The sequence below is a fragment of the Pseudorca crassidens genome, chromosome 16 (assembly GCF_039906515.1).
Source record: "Pseudorca crassidens isolate mPseCra1 chromosome 16, mPseCra1.hap1, whole genome shotgun sequence".
NCBI lineage: Eukaryota > Metazoa > Chordata > Mammalia > Artiodactyla > Delphinidae > Pseudorca > Pseudorca crassidens.
The window spans coordinates 12,697,738-12,717,614 of NC_090311.1; the positions used below are offsets into that span (position 1 = coordinate 12,697,738).

Below are 19,877 nucleotides of genomic sequence, written 5' to 3' on the forward strand. Positions count from 1 at the left end.
AGCTGTGGCTCTGTGGCAACCAAAGGGAGTTAAGTTAGCCAGTTGCTGCAGCGAAATGCCTCGCTAAATAAGCAGACTACTGGTTTAGTTCCTGGGCATTGGTGGTAAAAAGAGATCTGCATTATCCTAGGGCCTGGAGTAAAAGTGTACAGCACTCAGGTCCTAAATAATCTCAGGAAGCCTAAATAATTAGAGGGAAACAAGCAGACCTATTATGTGGAATAAGCAGGACAGGCTGGAGAATGGATGCTGTTAGGTTGCTGAGTTGAAAGTGCTGGAGAGAGACGTGGCGTGCAGGCACGGCAGCAAGCAGGGAGCGGTTAGGTACTGGGCATCGGGGAGGGTGCCGTGGGGTCAGCGGGTGTATAGGCATGAGGGAACCTGCAGAGATAGAGAAGGTAACATTCGACACGAGACTTACAAGGGTGGTTAAGATTTTTCAAAGAGAAACACATCCAGAGGCACAGGGAGTATGAAGAGACTGATAAATGTGGCCAGAGCATAGGAAGTACAGCCTTGCCCAAGATGGGGCTGAGAAAGCATTTGGGGACCCTGTTGTGAAGGGATTTGGGTGCTATTCAAAACGAGGAAAGAAGTGATAGTGTTTGGAGCTGGGTAATGACATGGGATCTGCTTTAGGAAAACACAAGACTAGTTTGACGAGGGTTGAAACCTTACAAACAAGAGGTGATGAGGCCCTGAGGAAGCACAGAAGGGAGACATGAGAAACACTACAAAAGCAGAGTGAAAATAAGAGCCAGGGATTGGAGGCGTTGAATATAACGGAGGATTCTCCCCGGGGTGACTAGGGGTCACCCCTGAAGGAGAGTCGGGGCAGGAATTGATGAGCTTGCTTTTCCACATGATAAACATGGAAGACCCTGCCTCTGCAAGGCCTTCAACATGAAGATGACTAGCAAGCAGCTGGAGACACAGGTCTTAGTATAGGGGAGAGGTCAAGTGTTTTGAATTATTTAGAGATACAAAGCAGCTTATAAGAAATAATTGAAGGCCTAGGATCGAGTATAATACTGAGGAGAGGGAAGAGTAAGAAGAAAAGGGGGCCAATCACAGAACCTTGAGGACTGCTATAATTAGGGGACAACAGGAGGAGATAAGGGGCATCAGAGGAGAGTTAAGATAGACATTTGGGGAGATAGTTTTAAGAATGAGGATGTAGTTGACATAAGAGATGATGGGAGGACAAATGGTATCATTTATGGCTGTAGAGGGAGCAGTTTCAGAGGAATGATGAGGACAGAAGGAATAGAGAAGAATGGGAGATGACACGGGACAACTGATATACTGCTTTTGAGAGAGATGAAGTACCGACATAAGAAGAAATCAGTTTGAGGGAGGTGAGCTGTGTCATCTCATCCAGCCCCTGGTCCAGATTGGGGAGGACAAGCTTATTTATAGGATGAGAGAAAAATGGAGAAAAGAGAGAGGAGAAAATTTAAAGAGAAGGGTTCTGGATAACGTGTAAGCAGGTGGAATTATGATGAGCACAGGAGGTGGGCTAAGTCTTGGGAAGAGAGATGATTCTTTCTTGGAGGCAATAAGGATGGAAGAACAGAGTAAGTGAGAAGCGGGTGAGAGGAAGATTATAGAAAGTACATACGTACCCTTGGTTATCCTCTTCCCTCTCTCCCACCACCTCAGCCTCTCCTGAAGTAGGGGTAGAGTTATAATCTGCTGAAAAGGAGGTAGGGTTGAGGGTATTTGAAAAAATGAAAAAGACGTGCAACAACTTCTTAAAGGAGTGTGGGAACTTTCAAGGGCAGAACTGAGAGCCCACCCAGCTGAGTTTGAAAAGGAGCATTTAGTAAAGCCAGTGAATTGAGTCATTTGATTTTCTCTGACTTTGCTGGGACACCTAGATGTTAAAGTAGTGGAAACAAGTGGTTGGGAACAACCAAAACAAGATGTGATGTTGGAGAAAGTTGCTTAGTTGCCTGAGGTATTGCTTAGGTCAGTGGTTCTCAAACTCTAGCCTGGTTAGAATCAATGAATTTCTGGGCCCCAACCCCAGAGTTTCTGATTCAAATTTGCATTTTTAACAAGTTCTCAAGTAGTGCTAATGCTGCTGGTCCAGACTCAGACTTTGAGAACTTTTGGCCTAGAGTCTAGTTTGAAAAGGTTAATCATGGGTTGCAGGCCAGAGAGGCAGGATAGGAGACTCCAGGAAGGGGCTGAAGGACTGTGAGAATAAATACGATGGTGACAGAGTATGGGGTTCCAAATGAAGACAAGGCCGGTTCACTGGCTCCAAGGACTTGGGGTAAGTGGAAGGACAGAATCTTGTGTTTAGAGAGAATCCTAGATTGTAAAGCTCTTACATGGCCTAGAGCAAGCGTATTCAAAGTATTGGGCTTCCAGGAAATAAAGAACTTGTGCCTGAGTGTAACTCAGTGTACTACTTCCTTCTTTGAGAAAGTCTTGTTGTCCCCATCCCATACCCTTCCTCCCCTAAACAAAGTCAGCTAGACAAACCTGTGCGTAGTCATGTAATTGATTTGCACACTGGCACAAGCTCAGTTCCTAGACTGGCATCACTCGCAGACCTGACCTGGTACACAGACCACACTTGGAGAATCCCTGGCCTTGAGTATAGATTCTGGGGTGGGGTGTTATTTAGCAGGCGCTGAAAATGAAGGATGTTGGAAGAGTGAGTCCAGGACGTTGTTTGGACTATCAGGAGAAGAATTCTGCAGAAATACAAAAAAGAGAAATTTCTGGAGACTGGTGGATGATCACAGGACCAGAATGGGAAAAGAACAGTAGAGCAGCACGGCCTGGGCTCTGAGGCTCTGAGAGGCTATTGAACGCCAGTCTCAGGCTCCAGTCGGGAGCAACTAAAAGAAGCCTAATCATCCTCCAGGCCCTTGGGTTGTCGAATGAGGGATTGTGAGAAGGAACAGTCTTCACTTTAACGCAGACATCAGTGACAACCTTGCTGGTCTTTGTTTCCAAAAATCGTTTTAGGCAGATTTTGTGTGGGCAATTTTAAAATCTTGTTTCAATAAAGGCTACATGGGAGCAAAGTTTCTCTTAGTTGACTGGTATAATCAAGCAGTATACTGCTGGAAGAGACATTCCCTGGACTTCTTTTATTAGGTCAAGGAGGGAGAAGTCCATTAACTGAAAATGTGGAAGATACACTAGATAAGCCATCGTTGGGATAAAATTTTCTTCTAAGAAGCATATATTAGCCTATTTTTAAAAAGTTATATTTTCTTTAGTAACTATTTCCATAAGCTAAAACTCAGTTATTTAACTCTAAGAAGCATCTTTCCATAAAGTATGATGTATCCTACACAGCCTGTTTGGTGATCCCATGAAAATTTTCATTGTGATTTCCTGAAGTATCTTCAACTAGTAAATAACATTTCCATAGGAAAGTACAATCATTCTCATATATAACTTTCTTCCCATGTTTAATATCCAACTTAGTACCCATCCCATCGTCAGAGACTAGGAGGGGCTGTTGAATGAAAGTCTCAAGTTACAGGAATAGGCCATAGTGAAAAGAGGCAGAGGAAAATGGTGGTTTAGAATACAGGCTCTGGGCAAACCTAGATTCATGTGATGGTGGCTTTAACATTTACAGACGCTGTGACCTTGGCCAAATTAGTGAGTCTAAGCTTCTGTTTCCTCATGTTCAAAACAGGATAACGGTATAATTTCATTGAGTTGTTATGTGGATTAAATGAGCTTTCTTATAGTACTAAGCACAGGGTGTACCACATAATAAGCATGCCATAATTTCTAACTTATTATCATTAGCATTATATTGTTATTAAGGGAAAGCGTAGTCCTAAGGGTCACATAAGTTTGGATTTGCATCTCCTTTTTCTTAGTTCAAGAAATGACCTGACCTTGGCTAAGTTATTTAATACCTCTGAACCACCTTCTCATCAGTAAATGGGAGTGGTACCAACTACCGTATACGATCATTGTGAAAATTAAGTAGTCTAAATATGTAATGTGTTTGGTGTGGTCCTGTGACGTAGTCTTTACTAGCAAATGTTTGCCTTTCTTTCTTGCCTCTAACTTTTAGGTTTCTTTTCTTTCTAGTCGGGCCTTGAAAAGAGCATAGACCAGGCTGTGGAAGAGTGGAACATTGAGAAGGCTGAGGAGCTCAGCAATCAGCTAGCTACTCGAGAGGTGAGTCAGCCCAACTGGTGACACTCTTCTGTGCTTCCAGATCTTCTAAAATGAGCGTATGTTCTTTCTGTGATCATGAGTAAGTTCAGTATTCAAGTATTTGACCTAAGATTTTCCTTTCTCTCCGTTTTCTTCCCTCTTAAATCCACCTTTTATTTCGAAATGCTGGGTTTTATTTTTGTCTTTAATGTTATTAAATTATTCTGATCTAAATCTTGTGCTGGAAATAATCCATGATTAATATTCAACCCCTAGATTTCATCTAGTTCAGAGAGCTTTTTGCCAGTTATGATTAAAAGGCTAGCTTTCTTTTTCCATTTGCATCTTTAACTCAGTTTAACTCTCCCTGAGGGCAGCCGTGTGTTCTAATGTCACACCTCTCAACATGTTCCTAACCCTTGCTCCCCAGAATGCTTTCTTACTGCATATTCTAAGTAGTTGCCTCAACCCTAAAGAATTTTCAGCCTTTTTTTTAAAACCTATAGTCTATAGTATAAAACTAATAGGTATATTGAATATTCTTTTTCCAAGTACCAAGGCATCAGAAGGTTCTCACTTGCACCCTCTGGGAGGAATATTCCTCCAATTAGGAATGACTGCCAGGTATCGCTAGGTAAAGTCACACATAAAGAGCTCATAATTGGCATATGTTTTTTTGTCGTTGTTTTGTAAATCTTTTTTGTCCTAGTTTCTAGGAAGAAAGCTCTATCAAAGCTTTCTTTTTTAATATATCCCTACCTTCTTTGCCTCATTCTTAAACTATAACTACTCCATGGTGTTTAATTACATAGAGAATATCATCGGTCACCTGTGTAAACTCTTGGCATGTGCGCTGATCTTTCTTATTCACATTTTTGTGAACATTTTTTCTAAACTAAGACTAGTGGTGAAATTACTATTTCAGTAAATTCTTCTATGGAAACACCATTCCACTCTTACATCCGCTGATGTCAAAACATCTACCGTTGGTGGCTGTATGTTGGCTTGTTTGTTTTCTCTTTTTGGTTGCTGGCCACAAGTATCTTGTGGGATTTATACTTTCATGTAGGGGAGAAAACCAGTTCAGAAGCAAGGCTTAGGGATTCACAGGTTGTCTTTTTTTTCCCCCTAAGCCTTAAAATCAGTTGTCACATTAGATATTGATACTTCCATTTATAATGTTTATGTATATGTATGTGCATTTATTAATGGCTAATCTAAAGAAAATTAGGAAGCTGTGAGCTTGAGTTTGGGACCTAGGTAAGAAGCAGCATAAATGGCAGTTATGTGGCCTTTCAAAAATGTGAGATTTTAAAAAAGGGTTTTTTTTTTTTTTGGTAAGATTCATTCATCCCTCCTAGCCTATGATATTCTTGTGCTTTCAGTTTGAAAATTGCTCTTTTCATCTTTAAAATAACCATATTTTGATTTCATTGATTATAGCATTCATTGAGTATAATAGCATTTTATTATTCTCTTTCCAAGTAGAAAGATTCAGGTATTACATTTGAATGCAGTGAATTTGATGGTGTGTTGAATGGTACCACAAACTCAGTAGGATTTCAGTGTTAGCTGTTAGTTATTGTAGTGGCTTCTTCAGTCACTAAGTTTCCTCAGATCTTTGCCTTGCTAAAGGAAGAAAGAGTAATGCCAGCCCTGGTCTGTAACGTTAGAATGTGGGCTGCCCGTGATCCATCCATGGCTGGCTATTTTTCTTTTTGTCTTTTTTCTGTTTTTTAGCACCCATACCAGAGGCCAGGGGAATTCAGAGAGAAGCATTTACTTTACTGCAGCACTGTGTTCCTTTTAGGTAAAGTTAGTAATGCTAAAATTTTAAGAGTTGAACACTTTGATTTTTTTAAAAAAAATCTTTTATCTTGAAATAATTTCAAACTTTCAGAAAGTTGCAAAATTTGCAAAATGTTAACAGTTAACATTTGCTTTACCATTCTTTCTAATTTATGTACCTTATTTAGATTTACCAAATATGTCACTGATTTCCTTTATAGCAAAAGAAAATTTTCTTTTTTCTGGTCATGTCTTTTTAGTCTTCTTTAATGTGGAATGTTTCCTCAGTCTGTCTTTGTTTCTCAGGACCTTAGTATTTTTGGAGAGTAGAGGCCACTTATGTTGTAGGATGCCCCTCAGTTTTTGTTTGTTTGATGCTGCCTCATGACTAGATTCAGGTTATGCATTTTTTGGCAGGAAGATCACAGACATGATACTGTGTCCTTCTCAGTGCAAGATGTCAGGAGGCATGTGATATCTGTTTGTCCAATTTATTGCTTATGTTCCTTTGATTATTTGGGTAAGGTGGTGTCTCCAGGTTTCCCCTCTATAACGTTACTGTTCTTCCCTATATAATTATGAGTATCGTATGGAGAGATGGGAGATGATTTGAGACTGTAAATATGCTTTTCCTCACTGTTCTTTACTTGCTAGTTTTAGTATTCACTGCTGATTGTTTTCCTGCTCAAGACAATTATTATTACAGTAAGATCTTGAAAACATTATTTGATTGTACTTTTCATCTTTACCTGGCAAATCAGATCTAAAATGTGCCTTCAGTGAGATACCGGATTCTAGAATCTTTTATGTATCTATACTAAATCTCTCAGTAACCTGGTCAATTGGGAATTGGATATAGTTTCCCTAAGTGATGCGCTGGGAGGGCTGGGGTTGCAGTGGCCTTGTGTCCACCAGGGTTGCATGTTCACTCCCTCCTTGTCTGCCTCATCAGTGGCCACGCGTGAGCTCTCCTTTCCCTGCCGCAGGAAGCTGCTTGTCAGAGGGAACAGAAGTAATGCCTCCGAGGCCTCAGAAATCTGTGTTTCCTTTGAGAATATTAAGTTTCTGTGTTTTGTTTTGTCAGACTGCTATTTTAGAAATGGGAATTGCATAATACTGGCCAGGTATTTTCCATTTTAAGAGTTGTTATTTTCTGTCACACTTCATGACATATGAATGAGATTGCTTTAGGAATTTATACTATTTTTAGCACTTGTAAGGATAGTAAACATTTTCCCCAACTGTTCTTTTTACTTCCATACAAGTATAATGCTTTGTTGTAGTAAAAGAAATTTATGTAGTGTGGGGTTAAAGAATTCTGATTAAAAGGAAAAACAATAATTTGGGCCCTATTCTTTTACTTGTATAAGTGGAAAAACATCTGGAAAGTTTTTGCTTGTCAGACACAGACATTGGAGAGATACTGATGCCGTGTTAATTAAACACCCGCGAAGAATAACTAAAGTATCAAGATGGAATTCTTGAATGAATAGTTTAGTTTGAGGTTTAGTTTCTCATGTTTATCTCCTTGGTGCGAATCACTGTGGATATGAAAGATGGGATTTTGCGAAGTAAGTAATTGTGAGTTTGGGGCAGAAACCCTTTATGAATTAAATGTATATGTGCATGGTAGGTGTCCTTTTGGAAATCAGGTATATGGGTTTTTAATCAGTACCGTTTTCTTTTTTTTAAGAAGCAGTGACTGGGACTTGCTGGTAAAGCCTTTGCTCAGAGGCACAGACCCCAGAGTTCTTAAAGCCTTTTCCAACCATAATAAGTGAAACTAATTTTCGATGTTTAACATTTATAAGCCTGTGAAACCAATAGGGCGGCATCAGTGTTGAGAAAAATGAAGCCAAAAGAAGAGCCATGTCTGAGAATGGGCCTTGAAAACAGTTCCTCAAAACAGGGCAAAACAAAACAGAACAAACTGGCATGCCAGAACAAAGCTGTCAGTGCACTAGCATTATGACAGAGCAAGCACATATTTTTCCAGAATCATATTCCCTTAAATTAATGATGACGTTAAAGATGTATTTAATCTGGTTTGGGGGATGGCTCAAGTTCACATGTTGGAAAGCTAGATTGTGCTATCAAGTTTGGTTTTGCCGTGTAGTAATGTGGTTGCTTTGGGACTGTCCCTCCTGTTGATTAAATCCTTCTTTGTTGTTAACAATCTTGGAGGAGAGCTAAAGTGGAAAAGTCCTGTTGATTAAATCCTTCCTTGTTGTTAACAGTCTTGGAGGAGAGCTAAAGTGGAAAAGTACACTTGGGTTTGTGTCATACTGATGAAACTGTTCTAATTTGAAAACAAAAGTTCTTTTTTTAAACAATACTATTTATATATATATGTCATACGTGTACATTCACACACGCACATGCACACAGGTGTCTGAGCACATTCGTAGCTTGTTAACCTCAGGCCTGAATTGGAAGGACATTCCGTTCATTGATAGTGATCCTCGAAAATGCCGTCCTTGGGTGCTTGCCTTTTCTGGCACACCATCTTCGTTACAGTCCAGATCATACCAATTTGTAGAAACCAGGAGAAACAAGCATCTCAAAATTAAGTGCTAAAGCCTAGATTTAATAAAGTAAGCTGCACTTCAGCTGAATCTCCCATTTTGGAAAGAGAATTTTTCTCTAGGCGTCTTCGTGGTAGCCTGCTGTAGATAAAAACCAGCGTGGTTTGGCAGCAGACAGTGAGTTTCTCCCGTCGAATGAGTCACACCTACGTTAGCTACGTCTGTTGCTTTCAATTATAGCTGTACAATGTCAGGGCAGAAATGAGCGGGGAAGGGAGGTGGCCTGTGAATTTGGTTTGCGCTTTGTATACCTCATGCCCTTAAAGGTTGCCTTTTCTGTAAGTGACTCAAATAGGATGGCCTTCGGCAGCACCAGCTAAACTTAATTCCTTGAAAACATCGGTACATACTTCATGTTGTAATGTTATTTTGGTTATTAATTTTATGTCGATGTACATGCTATGTTGTCTGATGGAATAAGAGCTTGAATTCACTGCCCGCCCCCCCCCCCCCACCCCGCGCGCAAAAAAGAAAAAAACCCTGCCCCAAATAGTACAATTTTGACAGATTTATCCATCAAAAAGTACCTGGAGCATTCTCATATCTAGAGTTCAGAATTGAAACATTTGTTTACATTTTTGAGATAGAGATGCTGCCAAACTTGATCAGTTTGAAGTTACTTCTCATCAGTGCTGTTTTCAGAGCTTCGGTATTTTAGGAAGAGTGTTTGCATCACATACAAAAAAAAGGCTAAATTGAAAGACATTATAGTGAAGCAAGTCTTGTGGTTCTAAACTCTTTATTCTGTATTCCAGAGAGCAAAATTGTTTTCTTCCTGTTTTTGTGACTAGTTTTAGAACTATCTTAACAGCCATGATTGCAAAGGTAAAACGATTTGTTCAGGTATGAAGCTGAACATGTATTCCAGTTAGCTATTGTAAGAATTTATCATTAGAACCCATGAAGGCTGGCAGGTGCTTTCTATTTTCTTAATTATTGTGTTTTCTAGCCACTGAAGGTAAGGTAAACAAAGTAAAAATGCATTAAATAGTACTCATTTGTACATATTAAGAGTTTAAAATTAAATATCTCCATTTCAACATTTTATTTTTACAGAAAGGAGCTTTCCTTTTTTGCTAGTACCAGGGGTGTATATGAAGAATATATTATTTCATACAAAGTCATCTAATGCCTGCAAACTCTGGCAAAATTTGTTTTATGCCCCTATTTGAAATTTTCCTACGCTGACTTCCATCCCTTACTTTTTCTTTCTTTCTTTCTTTTTCTCTTTCCAGTTAGCAGAGTGTAGGACCAGTTTCTTTGTGGTATATTTCACTGATTAGCATTGGGAGAGAATCTAGGACACGAGGGAGAGAAAGCCCTCACTGAACAGGCTCTTGTTAGTTGGCAGTGATCAGCCACCTGGGGAAGCCGGCTGCGCTCTGCCTGCCGCGGAGGGAGGGGTGGGAGGGGTGTGTGCTTCCATTTAGGATCATCTAGAACTGACTCACTTTCATTAACTTTGGTCATTTCTCAGTGGTTTTTTAATTTAGATGTTCCGCTGTGTGTCATTTTGTAGTCTGTGCATAGTATGCGGGACCTTTAAATGGTGATTTTAATTCTTTGAAGCCTTGTTCTCCTTAGTTCTTAAAAGTAACTCAGTTATTTCATATAGATGAACAATTAGCACATCGTATGGGAAATCTGCTATGCCTATCCAGGTGAGGGAAGGCCTAGTTGAATTCCTTTACGTGGAACCTAAAGATACGTTCTTTCCTATAAAAAATGGTATACATCCTTGAAGTTGGAGCATTTTAGAAATGCTCCAACTTCAAGAGAAAAATAAAAATGGTACCGAGGGATGGGTTTTCCTCTGAGGCTTCTAGGTGTGCTTTTTAGATCTCATTGCACTGAGGACATTTTCTTTTAACCTCTGGGGAATGATTGGGTGATCACCTAGAATGGTGTTCCTTATACTCTCTTTTAATTATGTTTATCTGTGCTTTTAACAAACCTTAAAAAAAAAATTCAGATGTTACAAGTCTAATTAAAGAGACAGACAAAGCACAGTTTATACTGTAGATTTTTTCTGCAGTTCAATTAATCAGCATGTTTTCTCTTTTAATTAAAACCATTTTAGTAAATTAAAGCCCACAGCAAAACACATATATAATTTGTTTGTAATTAGCTCTTAATTGGTGGTAGTTGAAGCTTAGCACCCATGGTTTCTTTCTTCATGATTGCCATTTTATTAGCAGCCAGTCATTAATTAATCTTTTTCTAATTAGCTTATAAAACTGTTGATGGCACATTATTGTAAATGTGATTTTAAGTTCAAAGCTTGTTAATAAGCTTTCTTACTTAGAAGAACAGAGATAAAGAAATTGCTGAAAACAGTACTACAGTTCTTCAAAAAAACTGTCTTTCTGATGGGGACTGTGTAAAGCATCTAACAGCTTATGGTTAATTTTTTAATGCTTTTTTCCCTTATGAATGGAATAAGTTGCTTGAATATAAATGTCTCTATCCAGGAGTGATTTCAACAGTATAACATCTTTTCTCCCCGCTTTGGAATACTGTAATCTACATATGATTTGAAGCCTTAACAGTTATCATTAAACCAGGTGTTATATAAACTATTCCGCTATGAAATCAGAGTTGAGGATATGAATCAAAGTCTATCTTCTCATACCTCATGGACCAAATACAAATTTTTTTTATAAATTGCAAGGTGAATCATACACACACACACACGCACACACACACACACACACACATACACATATATGTAATATGTCTATACAAATATATCTTATAATGTATTTTAAAAACAGGGTTTGTTGGGTTATGCTTTGAAATAAAAACCATTTGGATTTAACTGATAATGAAGTTGTAGGTATAAAAATAAATAATAGGTGTTTGTACAGTTGTGCACACAACATAGATGTAAGTAGTACACAAACATGCAAACCTGTGTGTGCACATTTTAAGATGACAGTGAAATTGGGCTGTTTCCTCTAACAGAGAGAGAAAGACTTGATTTACAGTCAGTGTTTAAATGACTGGATATGGCAGAGCTTATTTGCTGTCCTCAGAGCTTTGGCATCTCAGGTATGACCGTGGAGAGAAAGGTACCAATCCGAGTGGAGACATCCTGAATTTACTATAGCACCTGCCATGTTAAATTGTGGTTTGAGTGAAATACATTAGCCACATCATCTTCTTTATTGAAATATACTAGCGATTTCATAAAACTCCTTAACTGCATGGTGTTCTGAGCTGTTAATATTTTTGCAAAGTTTTGAAAGTTACTAAAAAAAAAAAATAAAGCATCATCAGTCCTTGGAAGTGCTTTTTCTTCTTTGCTTTTTGAACTTTGCATGTTATTCCAGCTTTGGCTATTTCTCTGCTTGTTTCTAAGAAGGCATTTTGTGATGCCATGCAGGAGACACTAGAAAGGGATAGCTGACAAGGAAAAAATTAAAAATTGGATAAAAAGTAAATGAATAATGTCATATTACCAAAAAGATGAGAGGCTAATTTGTGCCGACTTTTTGCTAATTTTGTTCAAGCCTCAAAATGAGGAGCTGTCACCCGTTCTGTGTAGCACTGATGACAGTGCCAATGATCCATGAAATAAGCTGCCGCTGGCTTTGTTCTGATAAGAATGAACAAATCTGCACAATGTTCGGCTCCCAGAATCTCATTTTCATACTTGCATGCAGGCGAAAAGAAATAAGCTGTTTGCAGGCTTGATTAATCAGACATTGGAGGGGTTTTTGTCTCTTTGATCTCTTTCGTCTCCTAGGTAACTTGCTTGACATTAATGTTGAGCTCGAGTAAAGACAATCATGAATTGTCGACCAAACTGATATAGAAATTAAAGACCTTAACACTTTAAGTGCTCCAGTAATGGTTCCGCTTTACTTCAGAAAACATCTGTTTTCATTTAATTAAAGAACAAAAGAGAATGGCATAAATATTTTTTCATAGAGACCTATTATTCCATCAAAAGTTAAAGTATGATAATTGGTATTTTTAAATAAGTGCCTTGAAAGTGTTCAGAAGGGAGGAAAACTTCATAAATCTGTTACAAGCTAGTAATTCAAAGGTGAGTAAAGTATTTTATGAAATGGATAAGAAGTTTACAGTGATGCTAGATTAAGCTGTTTGAATCAGATGCTTCAAATGATTACCGGCAAACTTCAGTAGGGCAAGGTTTAGTAAGAAAAATGAACTTTATTTTGCGAGTTTGTCTTTTAAAAATCTCTACTGTGTTACAAGATGTGCCATTATATCTATTTTACAACCCAATATGATTTACGCATGCTAAACCTGTAAAATTGAAAGGAATTAAAAAAATGTCGCCGGGTGCATTTGCTTGAGGTTATGCAGACGCTTTTACAAATCTTCCAAGTGGCTGTAAAGATGAATGCCTCAAGGGTCCAGCCAGGGCCCTGCTTTTCCAACCAGCTAAAGCCCTTATCTTAAATCCAAGCAAAGTACCATTAATCTTTTTGAAAGACCTTTTATGGCTTTTAATATATCCCAAATTAGAACATTTTACACCCTTGGTTCCTGAAATACGGTGATAAAAAGCCTTTAGAGCTTAATTTTCCTTACCGTTTGCTCTGACCAATTTGCAGTTCTTTGTGATAATGTTTAGACACCTTAATTAAAATGCAGCAAAATATTGGATGTTCTATATGGAAAATGCTGATACTTTGGCTACACATGCAAGAAATTCTGTATATATTTTTGTTTGGTTAAAAAAATTTCTTCCCACATTGTGTTGCTATAGTTATCTGATGACCTGAAACAGTTTTTTAATATAAAAACCATTGACCAAGCTTTTGTGATGTTTACATTGGGCACGAAGATGCATTTTTCTTTTTAGAGAAGCAGAAGGGGGATTCTTGTGGGCCTATATTGTTTGTTTGTAATACGGAAACATAGCATGGTATTCTTTTATCTTCTGGAACTTGGGCTGGTCATCTTGCCTGAGAAAACATGTTTCTTCTCAACTGTGTCTTCTATAGAAGATCTCATGATCCTTCCATATTTCCAAATATTTCCATTCTTTTTACTTTCTCCACAGGAATAAGTGAAACATTCATTTTAAGCATGGGAAGGACACAACATTGATAAGACTTTTCATCATCATTACAAGCTAAAAGATTCTTTCTGTAAAATGCATAGACCAGGCTTGTTTAATGTTCATCAGTTAAAGAACATTTCATTGAACCTAACCCCAGGCAAAATACAGTTAGAAAATATACCTTTCCTACAAACAGGTCTGCTTGAACGTATGGCCTACGTACCTAATCATTTACTATATTTAATTAGTCTACAAAGCGATGGAGCCCTCTCATGTAAATACATGTTTCTTACATTGTAATGAATTCTTTTTAACAAGTTTGTGCTATGTCTTCTGTGGCATATGTGCTCTCAGTCTTCACTGTGATGCTGATTGTGCTGGGTTTGTCCTTCGTGTTGCTAGAAAACTAAAATCTTTTACATTGTAAAGAGTATATGACCATGTTGAAGAGGCCCCATTTAAATCACATGACCACGGTCAATGTCCAGACACACTGAGATGCTCTTCGGTTTGTCTATCCCCAAACCAGAAAATCCATACTGGGAAATTTCAGTAAGCTAAAACTGTAAGCTGCATCTTAATTTACAACAGTTTTAGGAAATAATTTTGTCACGGGGTTAATGGTACATGGCAAATATAGTTCAGGTCATTTTTGTTTCATGCTCAAAAGTATAGGCTCAATTTAAATATAAGATAAACTAGCTGAGTGGAACTTTAGTTAGGGGGTGATCCTGGCAAAACTATATCATATTTCAAATTTGCATATGCTGTCTAAAACATAGGAATATAATTAGATAGGCAAATACTGAGTTCTGTGTTTTATCTTTTGGAGGTGGGGGACAGAGAGGAGACTAAATATCCTACACGAATGTGGAGAGACCCAGTGTACCTCTTAAACCCAGGCGGCAAGCTGCATGTTATGACAGTAGACAGTTCATTAGGTGCATTTAGTGTTCCCCTGATGTCCCCCAGCACCCCTGTGGCCAGCCGCCTCGCAGCCAGGTGGAATTGTGAGTAGTTCTGACCAGACGGCTTTGAGCAGAAACGCTGTGTGTCGCTTCTGGACTAAAGCATTAAGGAGCCAGTGTGAGACCCTCTGGCCATCTCCTCCTCTGCCACAGCGCCTTGAAAGCCACGTGCTGAGATGTTGGCACCACAAGATGGAGAGACCTGCCAGTCACAGCTGACATTAAGTGAAACACGAAATAAAAGTTCAGCCACTGAGATCTGGGGGTTTGTTTGTTACTGCAGTTTTGACTAGCCTAACCAGACAGGCGTAACTTGATGTTTTTACATTTATGACAAGTGAATGGTGTTTCAGTTGATAGGAAATCCATCTTCGTGATAAATGATTCCAGAGCATTCTTCCAGAGCTTCGTTTTCTCCTTAGACGATGATGCTACAGCCCTTTGATTCTTAACCTTTTTTATAGTTGACTTATATGAATTTTTCTGTAATAAAGAACTGGAAATGAAAAGAGAGCCAAGAGAACAGGTCCGGGATTGAAGCAGTCAGATGTAACTGGCAACCCATTCTCCCCAGCTGCCCCCCCCCGCCTGCCCCCGAAGCCCTCTTTTTAACAGCTGTATCTGCAGCACCTGCAACAGTGCCTGGCAAAATAATGCATTTGTGCCCTCGTGATATTGGTTGAATGAATGTCGTCCTTGTGAAAAAAGATGCTGCTGCTAGTGTTGGCTTGAGCGTCAGGAAGGCTCCGAGTTGGTCTGCTTTCCCAGGTGGGCTCACAGCCACAATCGACCCTCCTTCCTTCAGTGGCTTTCCTTTTGGTGTCGACTACCTCAGCACGCCGGCTTGATTGTCATATTGCTTCCGTTTACTTACCTTCTTTATGTGTATTCTTTCCTAGACTGAAAAATCAGATCTGTTTTTGTTCTCATTTATAAACCCCGGTCAGTGCTTGATGACTGCTTGTTTGTTTCATTCTAAAGGAAACTGTTCTCCAAGATGAGCTGAAAGGAGTGTGGGGCATGTCAAACCTCACTTTCCTAAGTCAGCTTCTCTCCTTCCACACGAGCCCCTGACTGCCTGCCGTGCCTCACTGTTGGCCAGCAGGTCCCTAAACCTTGGGCTGTAATACTTTGACTTGAGAATAGCTTCTGGGTCCTTGCCTCTTGTCCACAAGTCTGCTGGCTACTGAAATGCAGTAGGCTGTGTACAGAGAGAGAAAAGGCAAGAAATACCAGGAAGAGATTTTTAGCCTTTGTTGTTTAACCTGGGTTCTTAACAGATACTTTTGAGCCATCCATATAGGTGGACATTTTTAAAATCAGAGCCCACCAAAACTAGGGGATTACCATGCCTGTCCTGGAGACGCTCACCGAGGAACACCTCTGTGGCCAGAGAGCTGTACCATAGGTTATGGCACAGAAGCTGAAGGGCTAGAGAAATAAAGAAATAAAGACTTTGTTGGGTTGAGTTAGAGAAGTCTTCCGGGGGTGGGGTGAGAGGAGGCTTTGTTCTGCTTCAGCCTTCTAGCACTGGGGCAGATGGGTGTAAGGGGGGAGCATGCACGCACGGGCGACTGGCAGAGGGAACACTTCGGTACTGTGGTCCTGGTGCCCCGCCTCTTTGCCTCTTGGCACCCCTTGTATTCCTTTTTCTATCAGTGAGTGACAAGCGATTGCCCATCACACAAACTGTGTTTATGAAGTAGTAATTAGCTTTCCTGTGTTTTATTAATCACATCTATGACTGCCAATCTGAGCTTCTGATCAGCGTGAGATAACGGGTACACCCATACTGAGTTTCTGTAATTCTAGCCCAGAGCAAAGAAACTGGATGTCTCTGTCAGCCTGTGCAGCCTTATCGGGGTAAATTCCTGTCTGGCCTACTGAAATGCTGAAAGCGCTTCAAGATCTTCATCCACAGCCCTCGTGGACCCTCGACGGGCCTTAGTGTGGGAAGGAGTTCCATCTGGGAGACTGGGAGGCTGGTACAGTTGGGATAAAGGTCTGTGGGAGGTTAGGAGAATAGGGGCTAGCTACATCTTTGTATTTGTTGTAATTCGGTGGTTTGGGGGGCCGAGCATAAGAATTTCTATTCTTAGCATGTCTAAAGCAACGCCGACATGGGTTTCATACCCACAAATTCTCGAGTATTTGTATCACTGTAATTCTTGTATCAGCTAGAATATTTATTTTCACTTTTCCTCCTGTGTAATTCTTAGCTTGGTGTAAAAATTGCCAAAGCGATTGCCTGCCACAACTTTGTAAAAGCCAAAAAGGATGCTGAAAATTCACAGGTTGCTCGGAAAAAGAAGAAACTTGCCTGGGGGTGAGTTCAAGATTTTTTAAATTAGTAATTCTACTAAATTCATAGGAATTACAGAAATCCTGTGATATATTTGGTGAATCCAGTTTGTGTGTAATTGTTATTCATTTTATTCTTTGTATCTTTGCTGAATGTTTATCAGATTATAAATATGGAGGCATTTCTTCCTCCTGTTCGATGTTTATTTTGTAATTGATGGAGTATGTGAAAACTTTTAAAGTTTATTTTACTTTGGCGCTTAGTAAACATGTTACTTCAGGAAAGTATTTAGAAATAAATTGGGATTTTCATATTCTTCATTTTAGGTTTGAAGCAAAGAAGAGGTGGGAAACCAAAAGCAACATGGGATATATGTGACTTGCCAGAGTCTTCAAGACCTTTGAGACTTCACTTGAGTCTTCAGTTGCTTAATTTACTGGAAAGATTTTCCTGTTCATGTTAACTATGTTGGAAAATTGATGGAAATAGAAAAAAATAAGCATAAAATTTGGAAGTTGATTATCAAATCTTTTTTCAGTCTTTTTCTAAAGAGTTCATCCTGCTGAAGTGAATGAAATGGAGCATTCTGTTGTTTGTACAAGAAATCTAAGCATACATACAGGAAAAAAAAAGATAGGATTTTATTTATTTATTTATATAGACCTCCAGTATAAAATCAGTTTTACTTTTCATCCACTTGGTGTAGCATAGCCAATGAGCTCCTTGTACTTTCTTATCTGTACTCAGTGTAACTGCACTTATTCTGGAGCTGTGTTTTTAAGATTGGCATTTGTTTATAATGGATTAGTCATAAGTGCAAGAAAGATACTGTCTTCACAAATGACTTTATCTTAATGTTATAAAAGTAATTATTGGTTCTTTATTGGAGACAGTAGAGTTGATATTTCACAGTCACATAATAAAAGCAATTGATTAATTTTTGTGTACCTTCAGATTAAATACCACAGTTTTTAAAAAGGACAGAATGTAGTATTTAGAGGATGATTTAAATTCAAGTTCTCTGCCTGGAAGTGTCTTCCTAAATCTCTCTCTCAGCCATGTCGTTCTTTAAATTATGAGATAGTTCTTAGAAGAGAAATTGGTATAATAGTATTAGACAGTTATAACTCAAGACAGTGTAACTCTGAACCTTCTAAGAACAAACATGGTTTGATTATTTTTTCTCCTCTTCCCCATCACTCCTGGAGAGACTGAGTGAGTGAATGAGGATAACGGGGATTGGTGCCCTGGGAAGTGGTTTTCACTGAAAGTGTGTTTCGTAGTCTGAACTAGAAGGGGCTTTGAGAAATTGTCACAAGCTGATGGACAAGACCACAGCTGGATGTTGTGATTTGGGGGTAGGCCTAGGTATTTTGGCACCTCCTCTTGGTGCCCAGTGGAGGTGAAGGACTGCTTATTGTGGCTTTCATCAGGTCTCTTCCCTTCTTCAGCCTTCATCAGAGGTGTCTGCTGTCCGACACAAACTCTCTAGGTTGATAATATAAATTCAGGAACATAGAAAATGAGTCATGATGATATTACTAGTAGTATTATTTTGTTACTTTTGTTTTATTTTATTCTATTTTTCTTTGTGGTACGCGGGCTTCTCACTGCTGTGGCCTCTCCCGTCGCGGAGCACAGGCTCTGGATGCGCAGGCTCAGCGGCCATGGCTCACGGGCCCAGCCGCTCCACGGCATGTGGGATCTTCCCGGACCGGGGCACGAACCCGCGTCCCCTGAATCGGCAAACAGTAATCAAATTTTACTTATTTGTGGTGGCATATTTTTTTATTTACTTACAAACAGTTAATCAAATTTTACTTATTTGGGGTGGCATATTTTATTTTTCTGTGTTCTGGAATAAGTGAGCAACTAATTGCTATTTACGAGAACAAAAATAGTATCTTGCTTCCACTTAGGTGACAAAAGCCAGTATAATAGAGAAAGCAAGATTTTAAGAGATTGTGTACCTTCTTATAGAACTCATAATGGAGAGAGAGACTAAATATTGGAAAATCTAACATTTTATGATTTAATATTCCCTGTTGGGTTCTGTGGATATTATCATACCCTGGTTAGCTACAGCATCTTATTTCAGACTCCTTATAGGTGAATACAGACTTAGAGTATAGGAAATTTTCCTCTGAAAAAATCCTTCATGGGGGAAATATCCGCTACACAATCCAGTGGTTTTGTCTGAAACATGAAAAATGTTCGCTTTGAGCAGGCAGGTAGTATGAGTATTCTCAGGCATAGGGCCCCAGCACAGGCATCTCCCTGCAGTCTCTGCCCCCCTTTCCCCCTGGATCCACTTCCTTAGAGCAGTGAGTGACCCCTGCAGGCACATCCCCACTCTGCTTGTGCTGAGGCCTTGCCGGAGTGGCCTCCCTTAGGGTCTGATTTGGGAGCCCCTGAACCCAGAGTTCCCCTGACCCTTCTTCTTCCGCCTGCTCTGGGGCCAGAGGTTGCCCACTTCCCGCACTCAGAGGTCCCACGTGGATGGGAGCTTTTTCCCTGAGTAGATGGCATTATGGTGGAATCAGGTAGCAGGGGATTCATTTGATAAGAGGAGCCATGACGCCTAAGGCCCCACTCTTCGGGGCCTGGGTTTTGAAAGGCTCTAAAACAGTGCAGCCGAGGAGGGGGTGGGATGGGAAGAGGGTTTGAGGGAGAGGAAGGGACTGGTTTTCTTGGGTTAACCCTGCTGGCATGTCATTTGGGAACACTTTACTTTTAATCTGTTTTAATTTGAATTAGACATTTTACTCATGAAAGCATTAAAATGGGGACATTATTCTTAGAAAACCCAGGTTGCCCCCAAAGTGTAGTCATTTGTCCTTTCCGTCTGGTCACAGTGAAATAAAGATTCTTTTTGGATCAGTAATAACTTCAGTTCCCGAAGCTTTAACATGTACATTTACTACCACCAGAATGACTGAATTAGATTAGTAATGTAAATGTCAGGTATTGTTAACTGAGATTAATATGTTTCAGGCCATGGGTATGGCATTAATGTAACTACAGTTTACTGTTTGAGTACTTCAGGCTAA

General features: G+C 39.5%; 1 protein-coding gene across 3 annotated transcripts in view; it reads left to right on the forward strand.

Annotated features, from left to right (window-relative positions):
• Positions 1-17,354, forward strand: part of FAM204A (family with sequence similarity 204 member A) — a 31,049-nt gene extending 13,695 nt beyond the window's left edge. For all 3 annotated transcript variants that reach the window (XM_067709268.1, XM_067709269.1, XM_067709270.1), the window contains exons 6-8: positions 4,078-4,167; positions 16,745-16,851; positions 17,154-17,354. In XM_067709268.1, coding sequence (XP_067565369.1) covers positions 4,078-4,167; positions 16,745-16,851; positions 17,154-17,205 — 249 coding nt within the window. In that variant the 3' untranslated portion in view covers positions 17,206-17,354. The remainder of the gene's footprint in view (positions 1-4,077; positions 4,168-16,744; positions 16,852-17,153) is intronic.
• Positions 17,355-19,877: the final 2,523 nt, after the last annotated feature.